Below are 20,777 nucleotides of genomic sequence, written 5' to 3' on the forward strand. Positions count from 1 at the left end.
TCACAGGAAGGCCATAAAGATCATCAAGGACATCAACCACCCGAGCCACTGCCTGTTCACCCCGCTATCATCCAGAAGGCGAGGTCAGTACAAGTGCATCAAAGCTGGGACCGAGAGACTGAAAAACAGCTTCTATCTCAAGGCCATCAGACTGTTAAACAGCCACCACTAACATTGAGTGGCTGCTGCCAACACACTGACACAACTCCAGCCACTTTAATAATGGGAATTGATGGGAAATGATGTAAATATATCACTAGCCACTTTAAACAATGCTACCTTATATAATGTTACTTACCCTACATTATTCATCTCATATGCATACGTATATACTGTACTCTATATCATCGACTGTATTCTTATGTAATACATGTATCACTCGCCACTTTAACTATGCCACTTTGTTTACATACTCATCTCATATGTATATACTGTACTCGATACCATCTACTGTATCTTGCCTATGCTGCTCTGTACCATCACTCATTCATATATCCTTATGTACATATTCTTTATCCCCTTACACTGTGTACAAGACAGTAGTTTTGGAATTGTTAGTTAGATTACTTGTTATTACTGCATTGTCGGAACTAGAAGCACAAGCATTTTGCTACTCTCGCATTAACATCTGCTAACCATGTGTATGTGACAAATAAAATTTGATATGATTTAGAATAGATATAGGTCTGTAGGAGTTTGGGTCTAGAGTGTCTCCCCCTTTGAAGAGGGGGATGACCGCGGCAGCTTTCCAATCTATAGGAATCTCAGCTGATACGAAAGAGGTTGAACAGGCTAGTAAAAGGGTTTGCAACAATTTCGGTAGATCATTTTAGAAAGAGAGAGTCCAGATTGTCTAGCCCGGGTGATTTGTAGGGGCTATGATTTTGCAGCTCTTTCAGAACATCAGCTATCTGGATTTGGGTGAAGGAGAAGTGGGGGAGGTTTTGGGCGTGTTGCTGTGGGGGGTGGAGGGCTGTTGATCGGGGTAAGGGTAGCCAGGTGGAAAGCATGGCCAGCCGTAGAAAAATGCTTATTGAAATCCTCAATTATAGTGGATATATCGATGGTGACAGTGTTTCCTAGCCTCAGTGCAGTGGGCAGCTGGGAGAAGGTGCTCTTATTCTCCATGGACTTTACATTGTCCCAGAACGTTTTTGAGTTTGTGCTACAGAATGCAAATTTCTGCTTGAAAAACCTAGCTTTAGCTTTCCTAACTGCCTGTGTACATTTGTTCCTAACTTCCCTGAAAAGTTGCATATCACAGGGGCTGTTCGATGCTAATGCAGAACGCCACATTGTCCCTGAGCTTGAGCTCATTTGCACACAAAAAAACTCCTGCAATGATGAAAAGACCTGTGTGTTTTCCTTGTTAATGCAGACAGAATAGAGCTCCAACTTCTTAATCATTGCCTCAATTTCAGATCATTCAGGCGAGAAAAAAACATCACCCAGATAGGCCAGTCGTAATGAGAAACTCGTCATCATGCAAGCTGTCAGACAAGTGAAAATAATGATCAGTAAAGATCATTTTATGCTTGTCTCTCAATTTAAAAAAAAACTTGGGATACACACACATACATACATCTTTCTACTGAAACAATGGGGGGAAATGCAGTAAATGATCTGACTCCACTCTGAAAAGTGAAAAGTACTTTACAATGGCAGTGGCTTGTATAGTATGTTTTTCTCAACATTGTCTTTTCAAAGAGATGATCAATAACTGTAATGAAAAGAGAGACAAAGGACTGCTATGAGCAATCATCAGTCAATTAAAGAAATGGCTGCCGTTTTCAGTCTGTCTGTGGAGTTAATCAGAACATTTTAAATTAGCTTATAGTTCATTCCACTTTTATACAAGGCTGGCTTTTGGGGGACACAATTCTGAACAACCCTGTTGCACAATCAGCCCTCTTTTTTTTTCATGTCTCTCTGTCCGAGTGTCTGTTTGTGGTGCTTGTCATTAGTTGTCTGGGAAACCATGGCCATTACTATTCTGTCGCTATGTTATTAAACAGAGAGGGGCATTTGTAGAGGACGAAAAAGGAATGTCGGCGTGTGAACGAGGGTGAATGAGAGCAAGAAAGAGACAATTGATAAGTAGAAAGCGGGGGAAGTGAAGGCAAAATTTTCTTTGGCATCCTTCGGCTGGCAGCATAAGTGAGAGTAACACAATAAACTGAACAAGGAGAAACATATTTGACTGGTTGTCATGGTAACGCCACAGGCCGAGCTACATCTGAAGTAGCCTAGTTACGGTTTTAATTGAACCCGAACGAGTCTTCCCCTGATACAGTGGGGCAAAAAAGTATTGAGTCAGCCACTAATTGTGCAAGTTCTCCCTCTTAAAAAGATGAGGCCTGTAATTTTCATCATAGGTACACTTCAACTATGACAGACAAAATGAGAAAAAAAAATCCAGAAAATCACATTGTAGGATTTTTAATGAATTTATTTGCAAATTATGGTGGAAAATAAGTATTTGGTCAATAACAAAAGTTTATCTGAATACTTTGTCATTGCCGACAAAGGGTATATTACAGAGGTCAAACATTTTCTGTAAGTCTTCACAAGGTTTTCCCACACTGTTGCTGGTATTTTGGCCCATTCCTCCATGCAGATCTCCTCTAGAGCAGTGATGTTTTGGGGCTGTTGCTGGGCAACACGGACTTTCAACTCCCTCCAAAGATTTTCTATGGGGTTGAGATCTGGAGACTGGCTAGGCCACTCCAGGACCTTGAAATGCTTCTTACGAAGCCACTCCTTCGTTGCCCGGGCGGTGTGTTTGGGATCATTGTCATGCTGAAAGACCCAGCCACATTTCATCTTCAATGCCCTTGCTGATGGAAGGAGGTTTTCACTCAAAATCTCATGATACATGGCCCCATTCATTCTTTCCTTTACACGGATCAGTCGTCCTGGTCTCTTTGCAGAAAAACAGCCCCAAAGCATGATGTTTCCACCCCCATGCTTCACAGTAGGTATGGTGTTTTTTGGATGCAACTCAGCATTCTTTGTCCTCCAAACACGACGAGTTGAGTTTTTACCAAAAAGTTATATTTTGGTTTCATCTGACCATATGACATTCTCCCAATCTTCTTCTGGATCATTCAAATGCTCTCTAGCAAACTTCAGACGGGCCTGGACATGTACTGGCTTAAGCAGGGGGACACGTCTGGCACTGCAGGATTTGAGTCCGTGGCGGCGTAGTGTGTTACTGATGGTAGGCTTTGTTACTTTGGTCCCAGCTCTCTGCAGGTCATTCACTAGGTCCCCCCATGTGGTTCTGGGATTTTTGCTCACCATTCTTGTGATAATTTTGACCCCACGGGGTGAGATCTTGCATGGAGCCCCAAATCGAGGGAGATTATCAGTGGTCTTGTATGTCTTCCATTTCCTAATAATTGCTCCCACAGTTGATTTCTTCAAACCAAGCTGCTTACCTATTGCAGATTCAGTCTTCCCAGCCTGGTGCAGGTCTACAATTTTGTTTCTGGTGTCCTTTGACAGCTCTTTGGTCTTGGCCATAGTGGAGTTTGGAGTGTGACTGTTTGAGGTTGTGGACAGGTGTCTGTTATACTGATAACAAGTTCAAACAGGTGCCATTAATACAGGTAACGAGTGGAGGACAGAGGAGCCTCTTAAAGAAGTTGTTACAGGTCTGTGGGAGCCAGAAATCTTACTTGTTTGTAGGTGACCAAATACTTATTGCACAATTGGTGGCTGACTAAATACTTTTTTGCCCCACTGTATGTCTGAGTAAGTAGACAATAGCCTTTTCTCAACTTCAACTTGACCTTATGGAGAACCTTACCCTTACAAGTTTCCTCTTTCAGTTCAGATAAATACAATGGTATTAAACCGTTGGCAAAGCCTATCTTTTTTTTCCCATTTTAATATAATAAAAAAAAAATGTTTTCTAATTTAATTTTTTTTTTAAATTACCTTTTTTATTTAACTAGGCAAGTCAGTTAAGAACAAATTATTATTTTCAAAGACGGCCAAACGGGGGCAGAATGACAGATCTTTACCTTTTCAGCTCAGGGATTCGATCTTGCAAACTTTCGGTTACTAGTCCAACGCTCTAAACACAAGGCTACCTGCCTATGAGTCAAGCTGGGTCCCAAATGGCTCTTTCTGTCACACCCTGATCAGTTTCACCTGTCCTCGGTATTGTCTCAACCACCTCCAGATGTCGCTTGTTTTCCCCAGTGTATTTATCCCTGTGTTTCCTGTCTCTCTGTGCCAGTTCGTCTTGTATGTTTCCAAGTCAACCAGTGGTTTTCCTGCTTTTTACATTCTCCTTTTTCTAGTCCTTCTGGTTTTGACCCTTGCCTGTTTTATGTACTTTGTACCCGCCTACCCGCCCATTCTGCCAGCCTTGACCACGAGCCTGTCTGCCACTCTGTACCTCCTGGACTCTGATCGGGTTTTGACCTTTTTGCCTGTCCACGGCCATTCTCTTGCCTACCCCTTTGGATTAATAAAGACTCCATAAGACTCCAACCATCTGCATTCGGGTCTTTCCTTGTGCCTTGATACTTTCTGTTGAAAAAGGATGAAGATGAGTTTCTGATTAAAAGTGTGATTATAATGACTTTAAATATATGTGAATGTGTTTTATGATGCAGCTGTTATATTAGTCCTAGATTAGGATCTATAGAATTATGGATTCTCTTTCATTGTCATGTAGTTTTGCCTCTAATGAATGAACAAACAAATAAAATGACAAACTGGGCCAATGCTGAAGTACTGGACTAAAGCCCTGTCAAAGAGCTGACTGTATTAAAGTTTATTGGTTCTGAAGTGTGGCACTCAGAAGGCCATGTTGCAGCCCTGGCTGTGGAACTACTATGGGGGATAGATGTAGATGTACACATCCCCATAGCCCAGCACCTGTATTGTGGGTTCAATAAGGCAAGCTTCCAGCATGTGAAATAAACCAATCAGAGCAGGGAGAAAATTAAGAACCTGATAGTTTGGTATGAGCTGCAGGGTTAATGTCATGTAAGTTAATTCAATTACAAAATTACTCTTCCCCTTGTCCGACGTTTGGCGGTAGATGTATTTTGTTAATGCCGCACAAGGCGCACAATACCATTGGCTGACTAGACAGGCGGACATGATGAGAACACCAGTGGCGTGGCATTATATTTGCATGTTGTCCAGACACCGTTTGCGTCTGTGTACCAGCCACCTTCATACCTTAACTCAATGTTAAACTACTAGAACAAGTTCTCAACTGCTTGCTGTTCTGAAGTAGGCCTTGGAATTGCCAGGGACCTGGTGCTGATATGATGTATTATATTTTGATACTGTGATTTGATGTTCTAAACATATTGCCCACCATACGTTTGCTGCAGAGAGATGAAAGAGAGCATGAGAGTCATCGAAATAAAAGTACTGAAAACATGTTGGTTCACTATTTAAAAAGAAGATGGAGAAGCTATATGATGAAATATACCAGAGTTTTGGCACAGGTTCAGCCAACCCGCGCCAGCGAACGCTACTTACAGTAGCATAAAATGTATGTGTGTGTGTGTAACGGTTTTCTTTAGGTGAAGGAGAGTCGGACCAAAATGCAGCGTGTTATTCTTGAAACATGTTTAATGACGAAGAAAAAACGAACAATACAAAAACAACAAACGCACCGTGAAAACCTATACAGCCTATCTGGTGCAAACAAACACAGAGACTGGAACAATCACCCACGAAACACTCAAAGAATATGGCTGTCTAAATATGGTTCCCAATCAGAGACAACGATAAACACCTGCCTCTGATTGAGAACCACTCCAGACAGCCATAGACTTACCTAGAAAACCCCACTAAGCCACAATCCCAATACGTACGAAAATCCCAAGACAAAACACCCCACATAAATAAACCCATGTCACACCCTGGCCTGACCAAAATAATAAAGAAAATACTAAGACCAGGGCGTGACAGTATGTATGTATGTATGTATGTATGTTTGTATGTATGTATTTTTACAAATCGTTACTTGGAGTCAAATATTGAAATAATATGTAATTGTTGATTTTTTTTTTCTCCCCCCCTCACCATCACTATTCTGAAGATAAACAATTCCCCCAAAAAATACCAAAAACACAAGATAATAAGTCAGTGGTGATATTGATCAGTTTCATATAACCCTCCTAAACCTCTAAAAATCTGCAGGAAGCCGTATTGTTGTATGCAGCTGCTGTTTGTTTGAAATAACTCTAGTGGAAAGGGGGGGTGGGGGGGTGGGGGGGGGTTCCAATGGCTGTTGAATAAATATCAATAGAACAACAGTGGAGTGATTCATGTGAGAGGACTGGACTATAGTTCCCTCAGTGGCCAGATTTACTGTTGCCAAGCAATGAAGCTCCATCGGACAAAATATCTACCTGATTGGTGACTGTCCAAATTTTGATGAAATATGTGAGATTACATTAGAATTAAGGATGAAAGCTCTCTCTCTCACTCTCTCGTTCTTTATCTATTTAAACCAAGGAAACGCACGCACCCACACACACACACACACACACACACACACACACACTAGATAAGGCTCTGTTTTTCCCTCCGGATCGAGCTGCATTGGGATCAAAGTGTTTTCAGATAATGACATTGAAAGCTTATAGATCTGACGGAGAGCAAATGCAGTCTAACCCTGGTGTAGACACAGGGCAAATCAGCCTACTCTCCTCAATCAACCGTTCTTATGTTGTTACGGTGCTGTTGTCTCCCAATGTTTAAATCTAAATGCAGGTAGCCTAGTGGTTAGAGCGTTGGGCCAGTAACCGAATCCCAGAGCTGACAAGGTAAAAATCGGTCATTCTTCCCCTTAAAAAGGCAGTTAACCCACTGTTCCCCGGTAGGCCATCATTGTAAATAAGAATTTGTTTTTAAATGACTTGCCTAGTTAAATAAAGGTAAAATATATATACACACTACCGTTCAAAATGTTGGGGTCACTTAGAAATGTCCTTGTTTTTAAAAATATTTAAAATAACATCAAATTGAACAAATTGAACAGAAATAATTAGAAAACCCTTTTGCAATTTTGTTAGCACGGCTGAAAACTGTTGTGCTTATTAAAGAAGCAATACAACTGGCCTTCTTTACACTAGTTGAGTATCTGGAGCATCAGCATTTGGGTTTATTACAGGCTCAAAATGGCCAGAAACAAACAACTTTCTTCTGAAACTCGTCAGTCTATTCTTGTTCTGAGAAATGAAGGCTATTCCATGTGAGAAATTGCCAAGAAACTGAAGATCTCGTACAACGCTGTGTACTACTCCCTTCACAGAACAGTGCAAACGGACTCTAACCAGAATAGAAAGAGTGGGAGGCCCTGGTGCACAACTGAGCAAGAGGACGTTGGTGCGTCTAGTTTGAGAAACAGACGCCTCAAGTCCTCAACTGGCAGTTTATTAAATAGTTCCCGCAAAACACCAGTCTCAACGTCAACAGTGAAGAGGCGACTCCGGGATGCTAGCCTTCTAGGCAGAGTTCCTCTGTCCAGTGTCTGTGTTCTTTTGCCAATCTTAATCTTTTCTTTTTATTGGCCAGTCTGAGATATGGCTTTTTCTTTGCAACTCTGCCTAGAAGGCCAACATCCCGGAGTCGACTCTTCACTGTTGACGTTGAGACGGTGTTTTATGGGTTTATTTAATGGGACTGCCGTGCAGAAATATCAGCCCACAGAGAGAAGCACGAGATTGAACATCACTCAACTTTCTAGAGCAGCGGTCTCCAACCGGTCGATCAAGATCCAACCGGCATTCCTAGTCGATCGCCAAACATTTCTGTAAAAAACCCAACAATAAATTCAGCTGCCCTGCATGCCGGGTAGGCGAACTGTTGCCATTTTGAACCATTTTATGTCTCTGAAGATGCAAACACTGCCTTCCTGGCAGGCCCAGAGAGCAAATCACGTGCACTATAGGCCTACCGCTGGCCAATCGAATGGCTTAGATGACCGTGTCTGCAGTAACGTAGCAGGGATAAAAGGAAGCTACAGCAAAGTTGATACTGTGAGATTTCAAAACATTTATAACCATAACTAGAGAGACGGTCAACGAATACTGGAAAGAGATGCTGTTTTTATGAGTGAGTATATGTGTAAGTTCTTACTCAGCTCTGTCAACACTTTGAATTCAACACTTTTATAAACCATTAAATACATGTTCTTCCTATTTCCACTCAGTGCTACAACAAGCACTGCAGCAGTAATGAATGAGGAAAGTGTATCTATAGGCTGGCATTGTTATTATTATTAGCGGCTTGGGTCCTTTTTAATATCAAGGAATATTTAACTTTATCTGTTCATAGGAGTAACAACATGAATTTGTGCATGAGACAGAAATAATGCGGTGCGACTCGAGTTTCGCCATCAACTGGAAGACGGTGTCCCTTTTTGGTCAGTGTCAGTGGAGGAAAGGGAGAGCGGAGGGATGTTGAGAGATGGATCCTCAGTCTGCTGCTCTCTCCTTCCACTGAAACTGACCATCAGATGCAGGCTTCATCAGCCTAGTAAAGTAAAATTATTTAAATGTATGCTCACTCAGCTGTGCTTCACAAGTAATACAACAACGGATCTATTACCAGTGTGATATTTAAATCTATATTTTTTTAAATGGCCTGAACAACAATGCATTCATTGGAAGGGAAATTCAAGAAAAGCCAATATGCAGTGAAAATTTATTGGGCCTATAGTTTACTGCACAAACCTCATTACTACAGAACTGTTTTTAATTGGTTAATGTTGCATAGACTTACATTTTTTAAGTTATGTTAAAAAAAAATATATATATATATATATATCGGCTCGCATTTTGACTCAGTGATCTTGACTCAGTAAAGGTTGGTGACCACTGTTCTAGAGTTTTCCCTGTTAACATATCAACGTTTCCCTTTACTGTGGCAATTGTGCTCGAATCAACGCAAAATTAGCCACTTTTTATTGAAACATACCGAAAGAAAACAAGCTATGCGAGAGATGATGTTGTAGGCAGAACGCAAAGGAGTAGGATTCTAACTGCATTGACACGCACTGCTCATTGCCATATATGGATCTGTGCCATTTACTTTGAACTGTGTTTACAGCATGAGCGGTCGTGAGGAGATGCGCTTGTTTTGAGATCAAAGCGAGAGCTACATGTAGCCACGTGCACATTTTGTTCATATCCTTTGCTAGTTAGTGAATTATTAACCCAGTTATAGATCATTTGTAGTCAGCAATAGGGGAGTGATTGCTTACTACAAGAGCACAAAACATGTACATTTCTAGACATCTTTGAAAAACCAGTTAGGTAAAGGGGCAGTGTTGTATTTTGAGACGGGCTTGAATAAGCTAAGTAGCCAATAGGCAGAGGGTAGCATAATGTGTCTGATTCTCTGTAATAATGGTATGGGAATAATAATGCGTTTTATTTTGTAAAGTGGTCTCTTGCATCAAACGACAAGTGGATTAACATGTTAATGTCAAGCCCTGCGTGTTTTTTTCTTTCCAAAAGACTCATGGAATGTAGGTCTACATTGAACAACACACATTGGCTGCTACTGTAGGCTGAATGATAGAACAGCTATTTCCATATTAATGTTATAGGATGCATTTTCTCCATTGTTTTTGATGGTAGGCCACTAGTAGGCCTACATTAGGATCAAATAGCCACAGTAGCCTACTTGGCCACTGTTAAAACTGTAACTTAAAGCAGATACAGACTGTGTTCACAGTAAACGCACGCTGGAAGCCAAGACTTTGGTTGAGGCCATGACTGAGTTCCTAATTATTAAAAAAAAGTAATAAATGGGGTTCCCTGCACGCTCACACACTGACATGCACGACCTAGGCTCGTTTAGGGTAAGAGTTAATAATTGTTGACGATAGGAAAAAGGAAACAGTGTCCTTTCACAGAGTGACTACCTAGTGTCAAACTCACACAACTGACAATTTCATTTTTTGTGTGTGATTACTTTTTTTCCTTTTGCCCTCCTGAGATTTAGTGTCCATTTACAGTTGAAGTCGCAAGTTTACATCCACTTAGGTTGGAGTCATTAAAACTCATTTTTCAACCACTCTACAAATTTCTTGTTAACAAACTATAGTTTTGGAAAGTCAGTTAGGACATCTACGTTGTGCATGACACAAGTAATCTGTTCAACAATTGTTTACAGACAGATTATTTCACTTATAATTCACTGTATTACAATTCCAGTGGGTCAGAAGTTTACATACACTGAGTTGACTGTGCCTTTAAACAGCTTGGAAAATTCCAGAAAATTATGTCATGGCTTTAGAAGCTGCTGATAGGTTAATTGACATCATTTGAGTCAATTGGAGGTGAACCTGTGGATGTATTTTAAGGCCTTCCCTCAAACTCAGTGCCTCTTGGAAAATCAAAAGAAATCAGCCAAGACCTCAGAAAAACATTTGTCGACCTCCACAAGTCTGGTTCCTCCTTGGGAACAATTTCCAAACGCCTGAAGGTACCACGCTCATTTGTACAAACAATTGTATGTAAGTATAAACACCAATGGACCACTCAGCCGTCATACCGCTCAGGAAGGAGACGTGTTTTGTCTCCTAGAGATGAACGTACTTTGTTGCGAAAGTGCAAATCAATCCGAGAACAGCAGCAAAGGATCTTGTGATGATGCTGGAGGAAACAGGTACAAAAGTATCTATATCCACAGTACAACGAGTCCTATATTGACATAACCTGAAAGGCCGCTCAGCAAGGAAGAAGCAACTGCTCCAAAACCCCCATAAAAAAGCCAGACTACGGTTTGCAACTGCACATGGGGACAAAGATCGTACTTTTTGGAGAAATGTCCTATGGTCTGATGAAACGAAAATAGAACTGTTTGGCCATAATGACCATCGTTATGTTTGGAGGAAAAAGGGGGAGGCTTGCAAGCCGAAGAATACCATCCCAACCGTGAAGCACGGGGGTGGCAGCATCATGTTGTGGGGGTGCTTTGCTGCAGGAGGGACTGGTGCACTTCACAAAATAGATGGCATCATGGGGAAGAAAATTATGTGGTTATATTGAAGCAACATCACAAGACATCAGTCAGGAAGTTAAAGCTTGCTCGCAAATGGGTCTTCCAAATGGACAATGACTCCAAGCATACTTCCAAAGTTGTGGCAAAATGGCTTAAGGAAAACAAAGTCAAGGTATTAGAGTGGCCATCACAAAGCCCTGACCTCAATCCTATACAAAATGTGTGGGCAGAACTGAAAAACCGTGTGCAAGCAAGGAGGCCTACAAACCTGACTCAGTTACACTAGCTCTGTCAGGAGGAATGGGTCAAAATTCACCCAACTTATTGTTGGAATCTTGTGGAAGGCTACCCGGGACATTTGACCCAAGTTAAACAATTTATAGGCAATGCTATCAAATACTAATTGAGTGTATGTAAATTTCTGATCCACTGGGAATGTGATGAAAGAAATATAAGCTGAAATAAATAATTTCCTCTGCTATTATTGTGACATTTCACATTCTTAAAATAAAGTGGTGATCCTAATTGACCCAAGACAGGGAATTTCTACTAGGGTTAAATGTCAGGAATTGTGAAAAACTGAGTAGAACACACCTGCTTCAGAAGGTTTGCTCAACCTAATGTATTTTCCTATGTGTTGCTTTCATTTATTCAGTGTGACAAGGAATGAAGAAGAGATCTGGAGCGGGAACAACTTTATTGGGTGAAATTCATTCCCTCCCTCCCATCCTCTCTCACTCTCTACCTCACCCAAACTCTAATGCATACTGTATTCTTATACTGTAAGGAATACTGACAGACTGTATACACACATACCAACCATATATCCCCTGGATATTCAACAGAGTGCCGTGCAGGCAGTTGTGATTGATGAGCGAAGCAGCTTTTAAATGGGTTTTTCAGTCATCTCACCCCCTGGGCATGTGCATGCCAGGAAAGCTCATTGGACACAGAGAAATGAGAGACCTGCGTATAATTTTTCTCCCACTTGGCAATCCAATTTTGATGTTCTAATTAGATTTTTCTTCACTGGTTTTGGAAACAAATGTTTTCTCTAGTCTGTATTGAATGCATACCTCAATATTGTGTGTGTGTGTGTGTGTGTGTGTGTGTGTGTGTGTGTGTGTGTTTTCGTGTTTTCACTGTGTCCATTAACAAGAAATAAGCTGGCTGGGGCTGGACTCTGAAGTAATACAGTGTTTATTCAGTTGTATTCCCCACTGGGCAGACTGTTAATATGCCTCTCTCTACAGTGCATTACTGTATACAGTGCCAGTTTGATTTAGTCTCCGGATTGGAAAGAGAGCTATGCTCAGGCCTACGTAAGAGAAAAGCAAACAACTGGCAAAATACTCTGTTTCGGTTGTTATGTGTGGAAGATGCATTACTTTATGTTCTGTTTCGGTTGTTACTGGTGGCATGTGTGGAAGATGTGTTACTTTACGTTCTGTATCAGTTGTTACTGGAGGCATGTGTGGAAGATACGTTACTTTACGTTCTGTATCAGTTGTTACTGGTGTTATGTGTGGAAGATACGTTACTTTACGTTCTGTATCAGTTGTTACTGGAGGCATGTGTGGAAGATACGTTACTTTACGTTCTGTATCGGCTGTTACTGGAGGCATGTGTGGAAGATACGTTACTTTACGTTCTGTATCGGCTGTTACTGGAGGCATGTGTGGAAGATACGTTACTTTACGTTCTGTATCGGCTGTTACTGGAGGCATGTGTGGAAAATACGCTACTTTACATTCTGTATCGGCTGTTACTGGTGGCATGTGTGGAAGATGTGTTACTTTACGTTCTGTATCGGCTGTTACTGGAGGCATGTGTGGAAGATACGTTACTTTACGTTCTGTATCAGTTGTTACTGGAGGCATGTGTGGAAGATACGTTACTTTACGTTCTGTATCGGCTGTTACTGGAGGCATGTGTGGAAGATACGTTACTTTACGTTCTGTATCGGCTGTTACTGGCGGCATGTGTGGAAGATGTGTTACTTTACGTTCTGTATCGGCTGTTACTGGTGGCATGTGTGGAAGATACGTTACTTTACGTTCTGTATCGGCTGTTACTGGAGGCATGTGTGGAAGGTACGTTACTTTACGTTCTGTATCGGCTGTTACTGGAGGCATGTGTGGAAAATACGCTACTTTACATTCTGTATCGGCTGTTACTGGTGGCATGTGTGGAAGATGTGTTACTTTACGTTCTGTATCGGCTGTTACTGGCGGCATGTGTGGAAGATATGTTACTTTACGTTCTGTATCAGTTGTTACTGGAGGCATGTGTGGAAGATACGTTACTTTACGTTCTGTATCGGCTGTTACTGGAGGCATGTGTGGAAGATACGTTACTTTACGTTCTGTATCGGCTGTTACTGGAGGCATGTGTGGAAGATACGTTACTTTACGTTCTGTATCGGCTGTTACTGGTGGCATGTGTGGAAAATACGCTACTTTACATACTGTATCGGTTGTTACTGGTGGCATGTGTGGAAGATACGTTACTTTACGTTCTGTATCGGCTGTTACTGGAGGCATGTGTGGAAGATACGTCACTTTACGTTCTGTATCGGCTGTTACTGGAGGCATGTGTGGAAGATGTGTTACTTTACGTTCTGTATCGGCTGTTACTGGCGGCATGTGTGGAAAATATGTTACTTTACGTTCTGTATCAGTTGTTACTGGAGGCATGTGTGGAAGATACGTTACTTTACGTTCTGTATCGGCTGTTACTGGAGGCATGTGTGGAAGATACGTTACTTTACGTTCTGTATCGGCTGTTACTGGAGGCATGTGTGGAAGATGTGTTACTTTACGTTCTGTATCGGCTGTTTCTGGTGGCATGTGTGGAAAATACGTAACTTTGCTTACTCTTTTGGCTGTTGCTGTTGGTGTGTGTGGAAGATGTTACTTTGAGTACCCCTGGGCTCTATTGTTTATTCTATTGCTTTGTTTATCCTTCAGGGTAAGATGGTGAAGGGGATGGGTGGAGCCATGGATCTGGTGGCCAGCGCTGGAACCAAGGTGGTCGTCACCATGGAGCACTCCGCTAAGGTAAGATGTGTCTGTGTGCACGTGCGTGCATCCAAAGCAATCCCAATCCTGTTCCAGTGTTGTCTGTAGGAGTGTCTCCAGATCAGCTATATTTAGGACATCATACATATCGAAAGTTTACATACATCTTTGCCAAATACATTTAAACTCAATTTCACAATTCCTGACATTTAATCCTCGTAAAAATTCCCCATCTTAGGTCAGTTAGGATCACCACTTTACTTTTGTACCGATTTCCTCCAGCATCTTTACAAGGTCCTTTGCTGCTGTTCTGGGATTGATTTGCACTTTTCGCACCATAGTACGTTCGTCTCTAGGAGACAGAACGCGTCTCCTTCCTGAGCGGTATGATGGCTGCGTGGTCCCATGGTGTCTATACTTGCGCACTATTGTTTGCACAGATGAGCGTGGTACCTTCAGTCGTTTGGTAATTGCTCCCAAGGATGAACCAGACTTGTGGAGGTCAACAATTTTTTTTCTGAGGTCTTAGCTGGTTTATTTTTATTTTCTCATGGTGTCAAGCAAAGAGGTACTGAGTTTGAAGGAAGGCCTTGAAATATATCCACAGGTACACCTCCAATTGACTCAAATTATGTCAAATTGCCTATCAGAGGCTTCTAAATTCATGACATAATTTTCTGGAATTGTCCAAGCTGTTTAAAGGCACAGTCAACTTAGTGTATGTAAACTTCTGACCCACTGGAATTGTGATACAGTGAATTATAAGTGAAATAATCTGTCTGTGAACAATTTTTCGAAAAATTACTTGTCATGCACAAAGTAGACCTCCTAACCGACTTGCCAAAACTTGTTAACAAGACATTTGTGTAGTGGTTGAAAAACGAGTTTTAATGACTCCAACCTAAGTGTATGTAAACTTCCAACTTCAACTGTATGTCCTTTATGTGTGTGTGTATGTATGTATGTATGTATATGTATAAATATACAGTGCCTAGCGAAAGTATTCGGCCCCCTTGAACTTTGCGACCTTTTGCCACATTTCAGGCTTCAAACATAAAGATATAAAACTGTATTTTTTTTGTGAAGAATCAACAACAAGTGGGACACAATCATGAAGTGGAACGACATTTATTGGATATTTCAAACTATTTTAACAAATCAAAAACTGAAAAATGGGGCGTGCAAAATTATTCAGCCCCCTTAAGTTAATACTTTGTAGCGCCACCTTTTGCTGCGATTACAGCTGTAAGTCGCTTGGGGTATGTCTCTATCAGTTTTGCACATCGAGAGACTGACATTTTTTCCCATTCCTCCTTGCAAAACAGCTCGAGCTCAGTGAGGTTGGATGGAGAGCATTTGTGAACAGCAGTTTTCAGTTCTTTCCACAGATTCTCGATTGGATTCAGGTCTGGACCTTGACTTGGCCATTCTAACACCTGGATATGTTTATTTTTCAACCATTCCATTGTAGATTTTGATTTATGTTTTGGTTCATTGTCTTGTTGGAAGACAAATCTCTGTCCCAGTCTCAGGTCTTTTGCAGACTCCATCAGGTTTTCTTCCAGAATGGTCCTGTATTTGGCTCCATCCATCTTCCCATCAATTTTAACCATCTTCCCTGTGCCTGCTGAGGAAAAGCAGGCCCAAACCATGATGCTGCCACCACCATGTTTGACAGTGGGGATGGTGTGTTCAGCTGTGTTGCTTTTACGCCAAACATAACGTTTTGCATTGTTGCCAAAAAGTTCAATTTTGGTTTCATCTGACCAGAGCACCATCTTCCACATTTTGGTGTGTCTCCCAGGTGGCTTGTGGCAAACTTTAAACGACACTTTTTATGGATATCTTTAAGAAATGGCTTTCTTCTTGCCACTCTTCCATAAAGGCCAGATTTGTGCAATATACGACTGATTGTTGTCCTATGGACAGAGTCTCCCACCTCAGCTGTAGATCTCTGCAGTTCATCCAGAGTGATCATGGGCCTCTTGGCTGCATCTCTGATCAGTCTTCTCCTTGTATGAGCTGAAAGTTTAGAGGGACGGCCAGGTCTTGGTAGATTTGCAGTGGTCTGATACTCCTTCCATTTCAATATTATCGCTTGCACAGTGCTCCTTGGGATGTTTAAAGCTTGGGAAATCTTTTTGTATCCAAATCCGGCTTTAAACTTCTTCACAACAGTATCTCGGACCTGCCTGGTGTGTTCCTTGTTCTTCATGATGCTCTCTGCGCTTTTGACGGACCTCTGAGACTATCACAGTGCAGGTGCATTTATACGGAGACTTGATTACACACAGGTGGATTGTATTTATCATCATTAGTCATTTAGGTCAACATTGGATCATTCAGAGATCCTCACTGAACTTCTGGAGAGAGTTTGCTGCACTGAAAGTAAAGGGGCTGAATAATTTTGCACGCCCAATTTTTCAGTTTTTGATTTGTTAAAAAAGTTTGAAATATCCAATAAATGTCGTTCCACTTCATGATTGTGTCCCACTTGTTGTTGATTCTTCACAAAAAAATACAGTTTTATATCTTTATGTTTGAAGCCTGAAATGTGGCAAAAGGTTGCAAAGTTCAAGGGGGCCGAATACTTTCGCAAGGCACTGTAACTCGCCACAGGTAATGAGAAGTTTGTGCTTGAAAGGATGCTCTTAACTCTGCGATGTTGGGTTTGTATTGGAGAGAGTCCCAGTCTTAAATAATTCTCCACACACAGTCTGTGCCTGTATTTAGTTTTCATGCTAGTGAGGGCCGAGAATCCACTCTCACATAGTTACATGGTTGCAAAGGGCATCAGCGTCTTAACAGCGCGATTTGCCAAGGCAGGATACTCTGGCAGTGGCTTCTGATTAAATTCAATTTTCACAGAACCGCTTGTTACAATTTCGATGAGACTCTCTTGTTCTGATATCGGTGGACTGGATAAGTGGACTGGAGGCAGGGCATGAAAGGGATAACGAATCCAGTTGTTTGTGTCCATCCGTTTCGGGAAAGTACCTGCATAATTGCGCACCCAACTCACTCAGGTGCTTCGGTATATCACGTTTGACATTGTCCGTAAGCTTGAGTTAATTTGCACTCAAAACAAAATCCTACAATGATGGAAAGAGCTGTGTGTTGTCCTTGTTAATGCAGACAGAAAAGAGCTCCAACTTCATAATCATAGCCTCAATTTTGTCCCGCACATTGAATATAGTTGCGGAGAGTCTCTGTTATCCTAGATTCAGATCATTCAGGTGAGGAAAAACATCACCCAGACAGGCCAGTCGTGTGAGAAACTCATCATCATGCAAGAGGTCAGACAAGTGAAAATTGTGGCCAGTAAAGAAAACTTTAAGCTTGTCTCTCAATTTAAAAAAAACATTTCTTGAAATTGAGGCATTCCCTCTCAGTGGATGCTGCAGTGTACCCAAGTGGCCTAGGGAGCAACTGCTTGCACGCACTTTACCATTCCACTATGTCTCCCTGTCATGGCTTTTGCACCATCAGTACAGACACCAACACATCCATCAGTACAGAAACCAACACATCCATCAGTACAGAAACCAACACATCCATCAGTACAGATACCAACACATCCATCAGTACAGACACCAACACATCTTGACCACCAAAGTCCATTTGATGTCACAAAGCTGTCCAGTACTTAAAAAACATCCTCTCCTGTTGTCCTGGTGTCCTGGTTTCCAGAAGAGGATGTCTTCCTTAATTGATCCCCCATAAATGTAACGGACATACAGTATACCAGGAGCTGTGCCAGACCCGCCACCTCTGTTGACTCATCCAGCTATAACAGACATATACCAGGAGCTGTGCCAGGCCCTCCACGTCTGTTGACTCATCGAGCTGTAACGGACATATACCAGGAGCTGTGCCAGGCCCACCACATCTGTTGACTCATCCAGCTATAACAGACATATACCAGGAACTGTGCCAGGCCCACCACGTCTGTTGACTCATCCAGCTATAACAGACATATACCAGGAGCTGTGTCAGGCCCTCCATGTCTGTTGACTCATCCAGCTGTAACAGACATATACCAGGAGCTGTGCCAGGCCCACCACGTCTGTTGACTCATCCAGCTGTAACAGACATATACCAGGAGCTGTGCCAGGCCCACCACGTCTGTAGACTCATCCAGCTGTAACACACATATACCAGGAGCTGTGCCAGGCCCACCACATCTGTTGACTCATCCAGCTATAACAGACATATACCAGGAGCTGTGTCAGGCCCTCCATGTCTGTTGACTCATCCAGCTGTAACAGACATATACCAGGAGCTGTGCCAGTCTCACCACGTCTGTTGACTCATCCAGCTGTAACGCATAGAATTCACTGGCTTGTATGCGAAGCAGTAATTATTTCAAAACATCTCCTGCCATGTCACTGATGTGTCGTGAAACAGTGTTGTTTGATGAAGTAATTGTCTGTATAGTTTTTTTGTCCTGTACCCCCAGCATTGTCCCGGTCATAGCCGTGGCAGCAGGAAGAAGGAAGTCCTCTACAATAGTATAGGGCTTGCCTGTCCTAGCCACTAGGTAGCTCACCATACAAGACGCTTCTAGCACCTTCTTATTAATGTTGCTTTTATTCATGTCTTACTACTCAAAAGTGGTCTTAATTCTCGTGGTTTATTTTTCAAATGGGCATGTTATGTTTCTAAATGTCCGTGCAAGAGTGAAGGTTTCATTGAGTTGTGAGATAGTACTGTTGCACATATAACACACTGTGGCTGAGGAAAGGCACTACTCCCAACAAAGGTGAACCCCAAATCAATATAGTTCTCATCATATTTGTGCCTCTTCGATGATCCAATGACCCTCCCTGTTGTTCGGTGCTTTCCTGGGTAAGGGGTCAGTAGCTCTTCGGCTGCATCAGATTCACAACTGTCATTGTCCATGTTAGCTGGGCTAACAACAAATGTAGAATTACTGATGCTAGCATTGTATGTGCTCGTGGAAGCAGAACAACTTCAAATCAAACTTATTTATATAGCCCTTCGTACATCAGCTGATATCTCAAAGTGCTGTACCCAGCCTAAAACCCCAAACAGCAAGCAATGCAGGTGTAGAAGCACGGTCCCTAGAAAGGCCAAAACCTAGGAAGAAAGCTAGAGAGGAACCAGGCTATGAGGGGTGGCCAGTCCTCTTCTGGCTGTGCCGGGTGGAGATTATAACAGAACATGGCCAAATGTTCAGATGTTCATAAATGACCAGCATGGTCCACTAATAATAAGGCAGAACAGTTGAAACTGGAGCAGCAGCACGGCCAGGTGGACTGAGGACAGCAAGGAGTCATCATGTCAGGTAGTCCTGAGGCATGGTCCTAGGGCTCAGGTCCTCCGAGAGAGAGAAAGAAAGAGAGAAAGAGAGAATTAGAGAGAGCACATTTAAATTCACACAGGACACCGAATAGGACAGGAGAAGTACTCCAGATATAACAAACTGACCCTAGCCCCCCGACACATAAACTACTGCAGCATAAATACTGGAGGCTGAGACAGGAGGGGTCAGGAGACACTTGTGTTGTCGACAGGTGCAGGTGTAGTACTGCTGGTTGTAGCAGTACTACCAGTAGAGCCGGTATGTGTCTCTATGGACACGGGCCTTACTAAATGAACTGTTTGAAAATGTGAATAAAAAATATATATATACATTTTTTAAATGTGAATTTGGCGTACCCCTGGGGGTAAGCATTCCCCAGTTTGGGAATACCTGATCTACATGAAAATAAAGTTAAGAAAAATCCTAATGTAGGCCTATGTAAACAGTTTTGACTTTTATTTTCATGACGGTCTTCATCCATAACCGTCACAGCTCTACCTGTGACCTATAATTAGAGTATTTGTGGCTATCTAGGTCTATTACCTGTAATGGGAGTATTTGTGGCTGTGGTTGTCCAGTCCTATGACCTGTAATGGGAGTATTTGTGGCTGTGGTTGTCCAGTCCTATGACCTGTAATGGTAGTAGTGTGGCTGTCCAGTCCTATGACCTGTAATGGGAGTAGTGTGGCTGTCCAGTCCTATGACCTGTAATGGTAGTAGTGTGGCTGTCCAGTCCTATGACCTGTAATGGGAGTATTTGTGGCTGTGGTTGTCCAGTCCTATGACCTGTAATGGTAGTAGTGTGGTTGTCCAGTCCTATGACCTGTAATGGTAGTAGTGTGGCTGTCCAGTCCTATGACCTGTAATGGGAGTATTGTGGTTGTCCAGTCCTATGACCTGTAATGGGAGTATTTGTGGCTGTCCAGTCCTATGACCTGTAATGGGAGTATTTGTGGTTGTCCAGTCCTATGACCTGTAATGGTAGTAGTGTGGCTGTCCAGTCCTATGACCTGTAATGGTAGTAGTGTGGCTGTCCAGTCCTATGACCTGTAATGGTAGTAGTGTGGCTGTCCAGTCCTATGACCTGTAATGGTAGTAGTGTGGCTGTCCAGTCCTATGACCTGTAATGGGAGTGTTTGTGGCTGTCCAGTCCTATGACCTGTAATGGGAGTATTTGTGGCTGTCCAGTCCTATGACCTGTAATGGGAGTAGTGTGGCTGTCCAGTCCTATGACCTGTAATGGTAGTAGTGTGGCTGTCCAGTCCTATGACCTGTAATGGGAGTATTTGTGGTTGTCCAGTCCTATGACCTGTAATGGTAGTAGTGTGGCTGTCCAGTCCTATGACCTGTAATGGGAGTAGTGTGGCTGTCCAGTCCTATGACCTGTAATGGTAGTAGTGTGGTTGTCCAGTCCTATGACCTGTAATGGTAGTAGT

General features: G+C 42.3%; 1 protein-coding gene across 1 annotated transcript in view; it reads left to right on the forward strand.

The window, feature by feature from the left end:
• The window catches only part of LOC110535107 (succinyl-CoA:3-ketoacid coenzyme A transferase 1, mitochondrial), a 99,976-nt gene that overhangs the window by 58,328 nt on the left and 20,871 nt on the right, over nt 1-20,777 (forward strand). Inside the window, exon 14 of the mRNA XM_036936256.1 lies at nt 13,965-14,054. Within this exon, the coding sequence (XP_036792151.1) occupies nt 13,965-14,054 (90 nt within the window). The remainder of the gene's footprint in view (nt 1-13,964; nt 14,055-20,777) is intronic.

The sequence above is a fragment of the Oncorhynchus mykiss genome, chromosome 11, assembly GCF_013265735.2.
Source record: "Oncorhynchus mykiss isolate Arlee chromosome 11, USDA_OmykA_1.1, whole genome shotgun sequence".
Classification (NCBI taxonomy): Eukaryota; Metazoa; Chordata; class Actinopteri; order Salmoniformes; family Salmonidae; genus Oncorhynchus; species Oncorhynchus mykiss.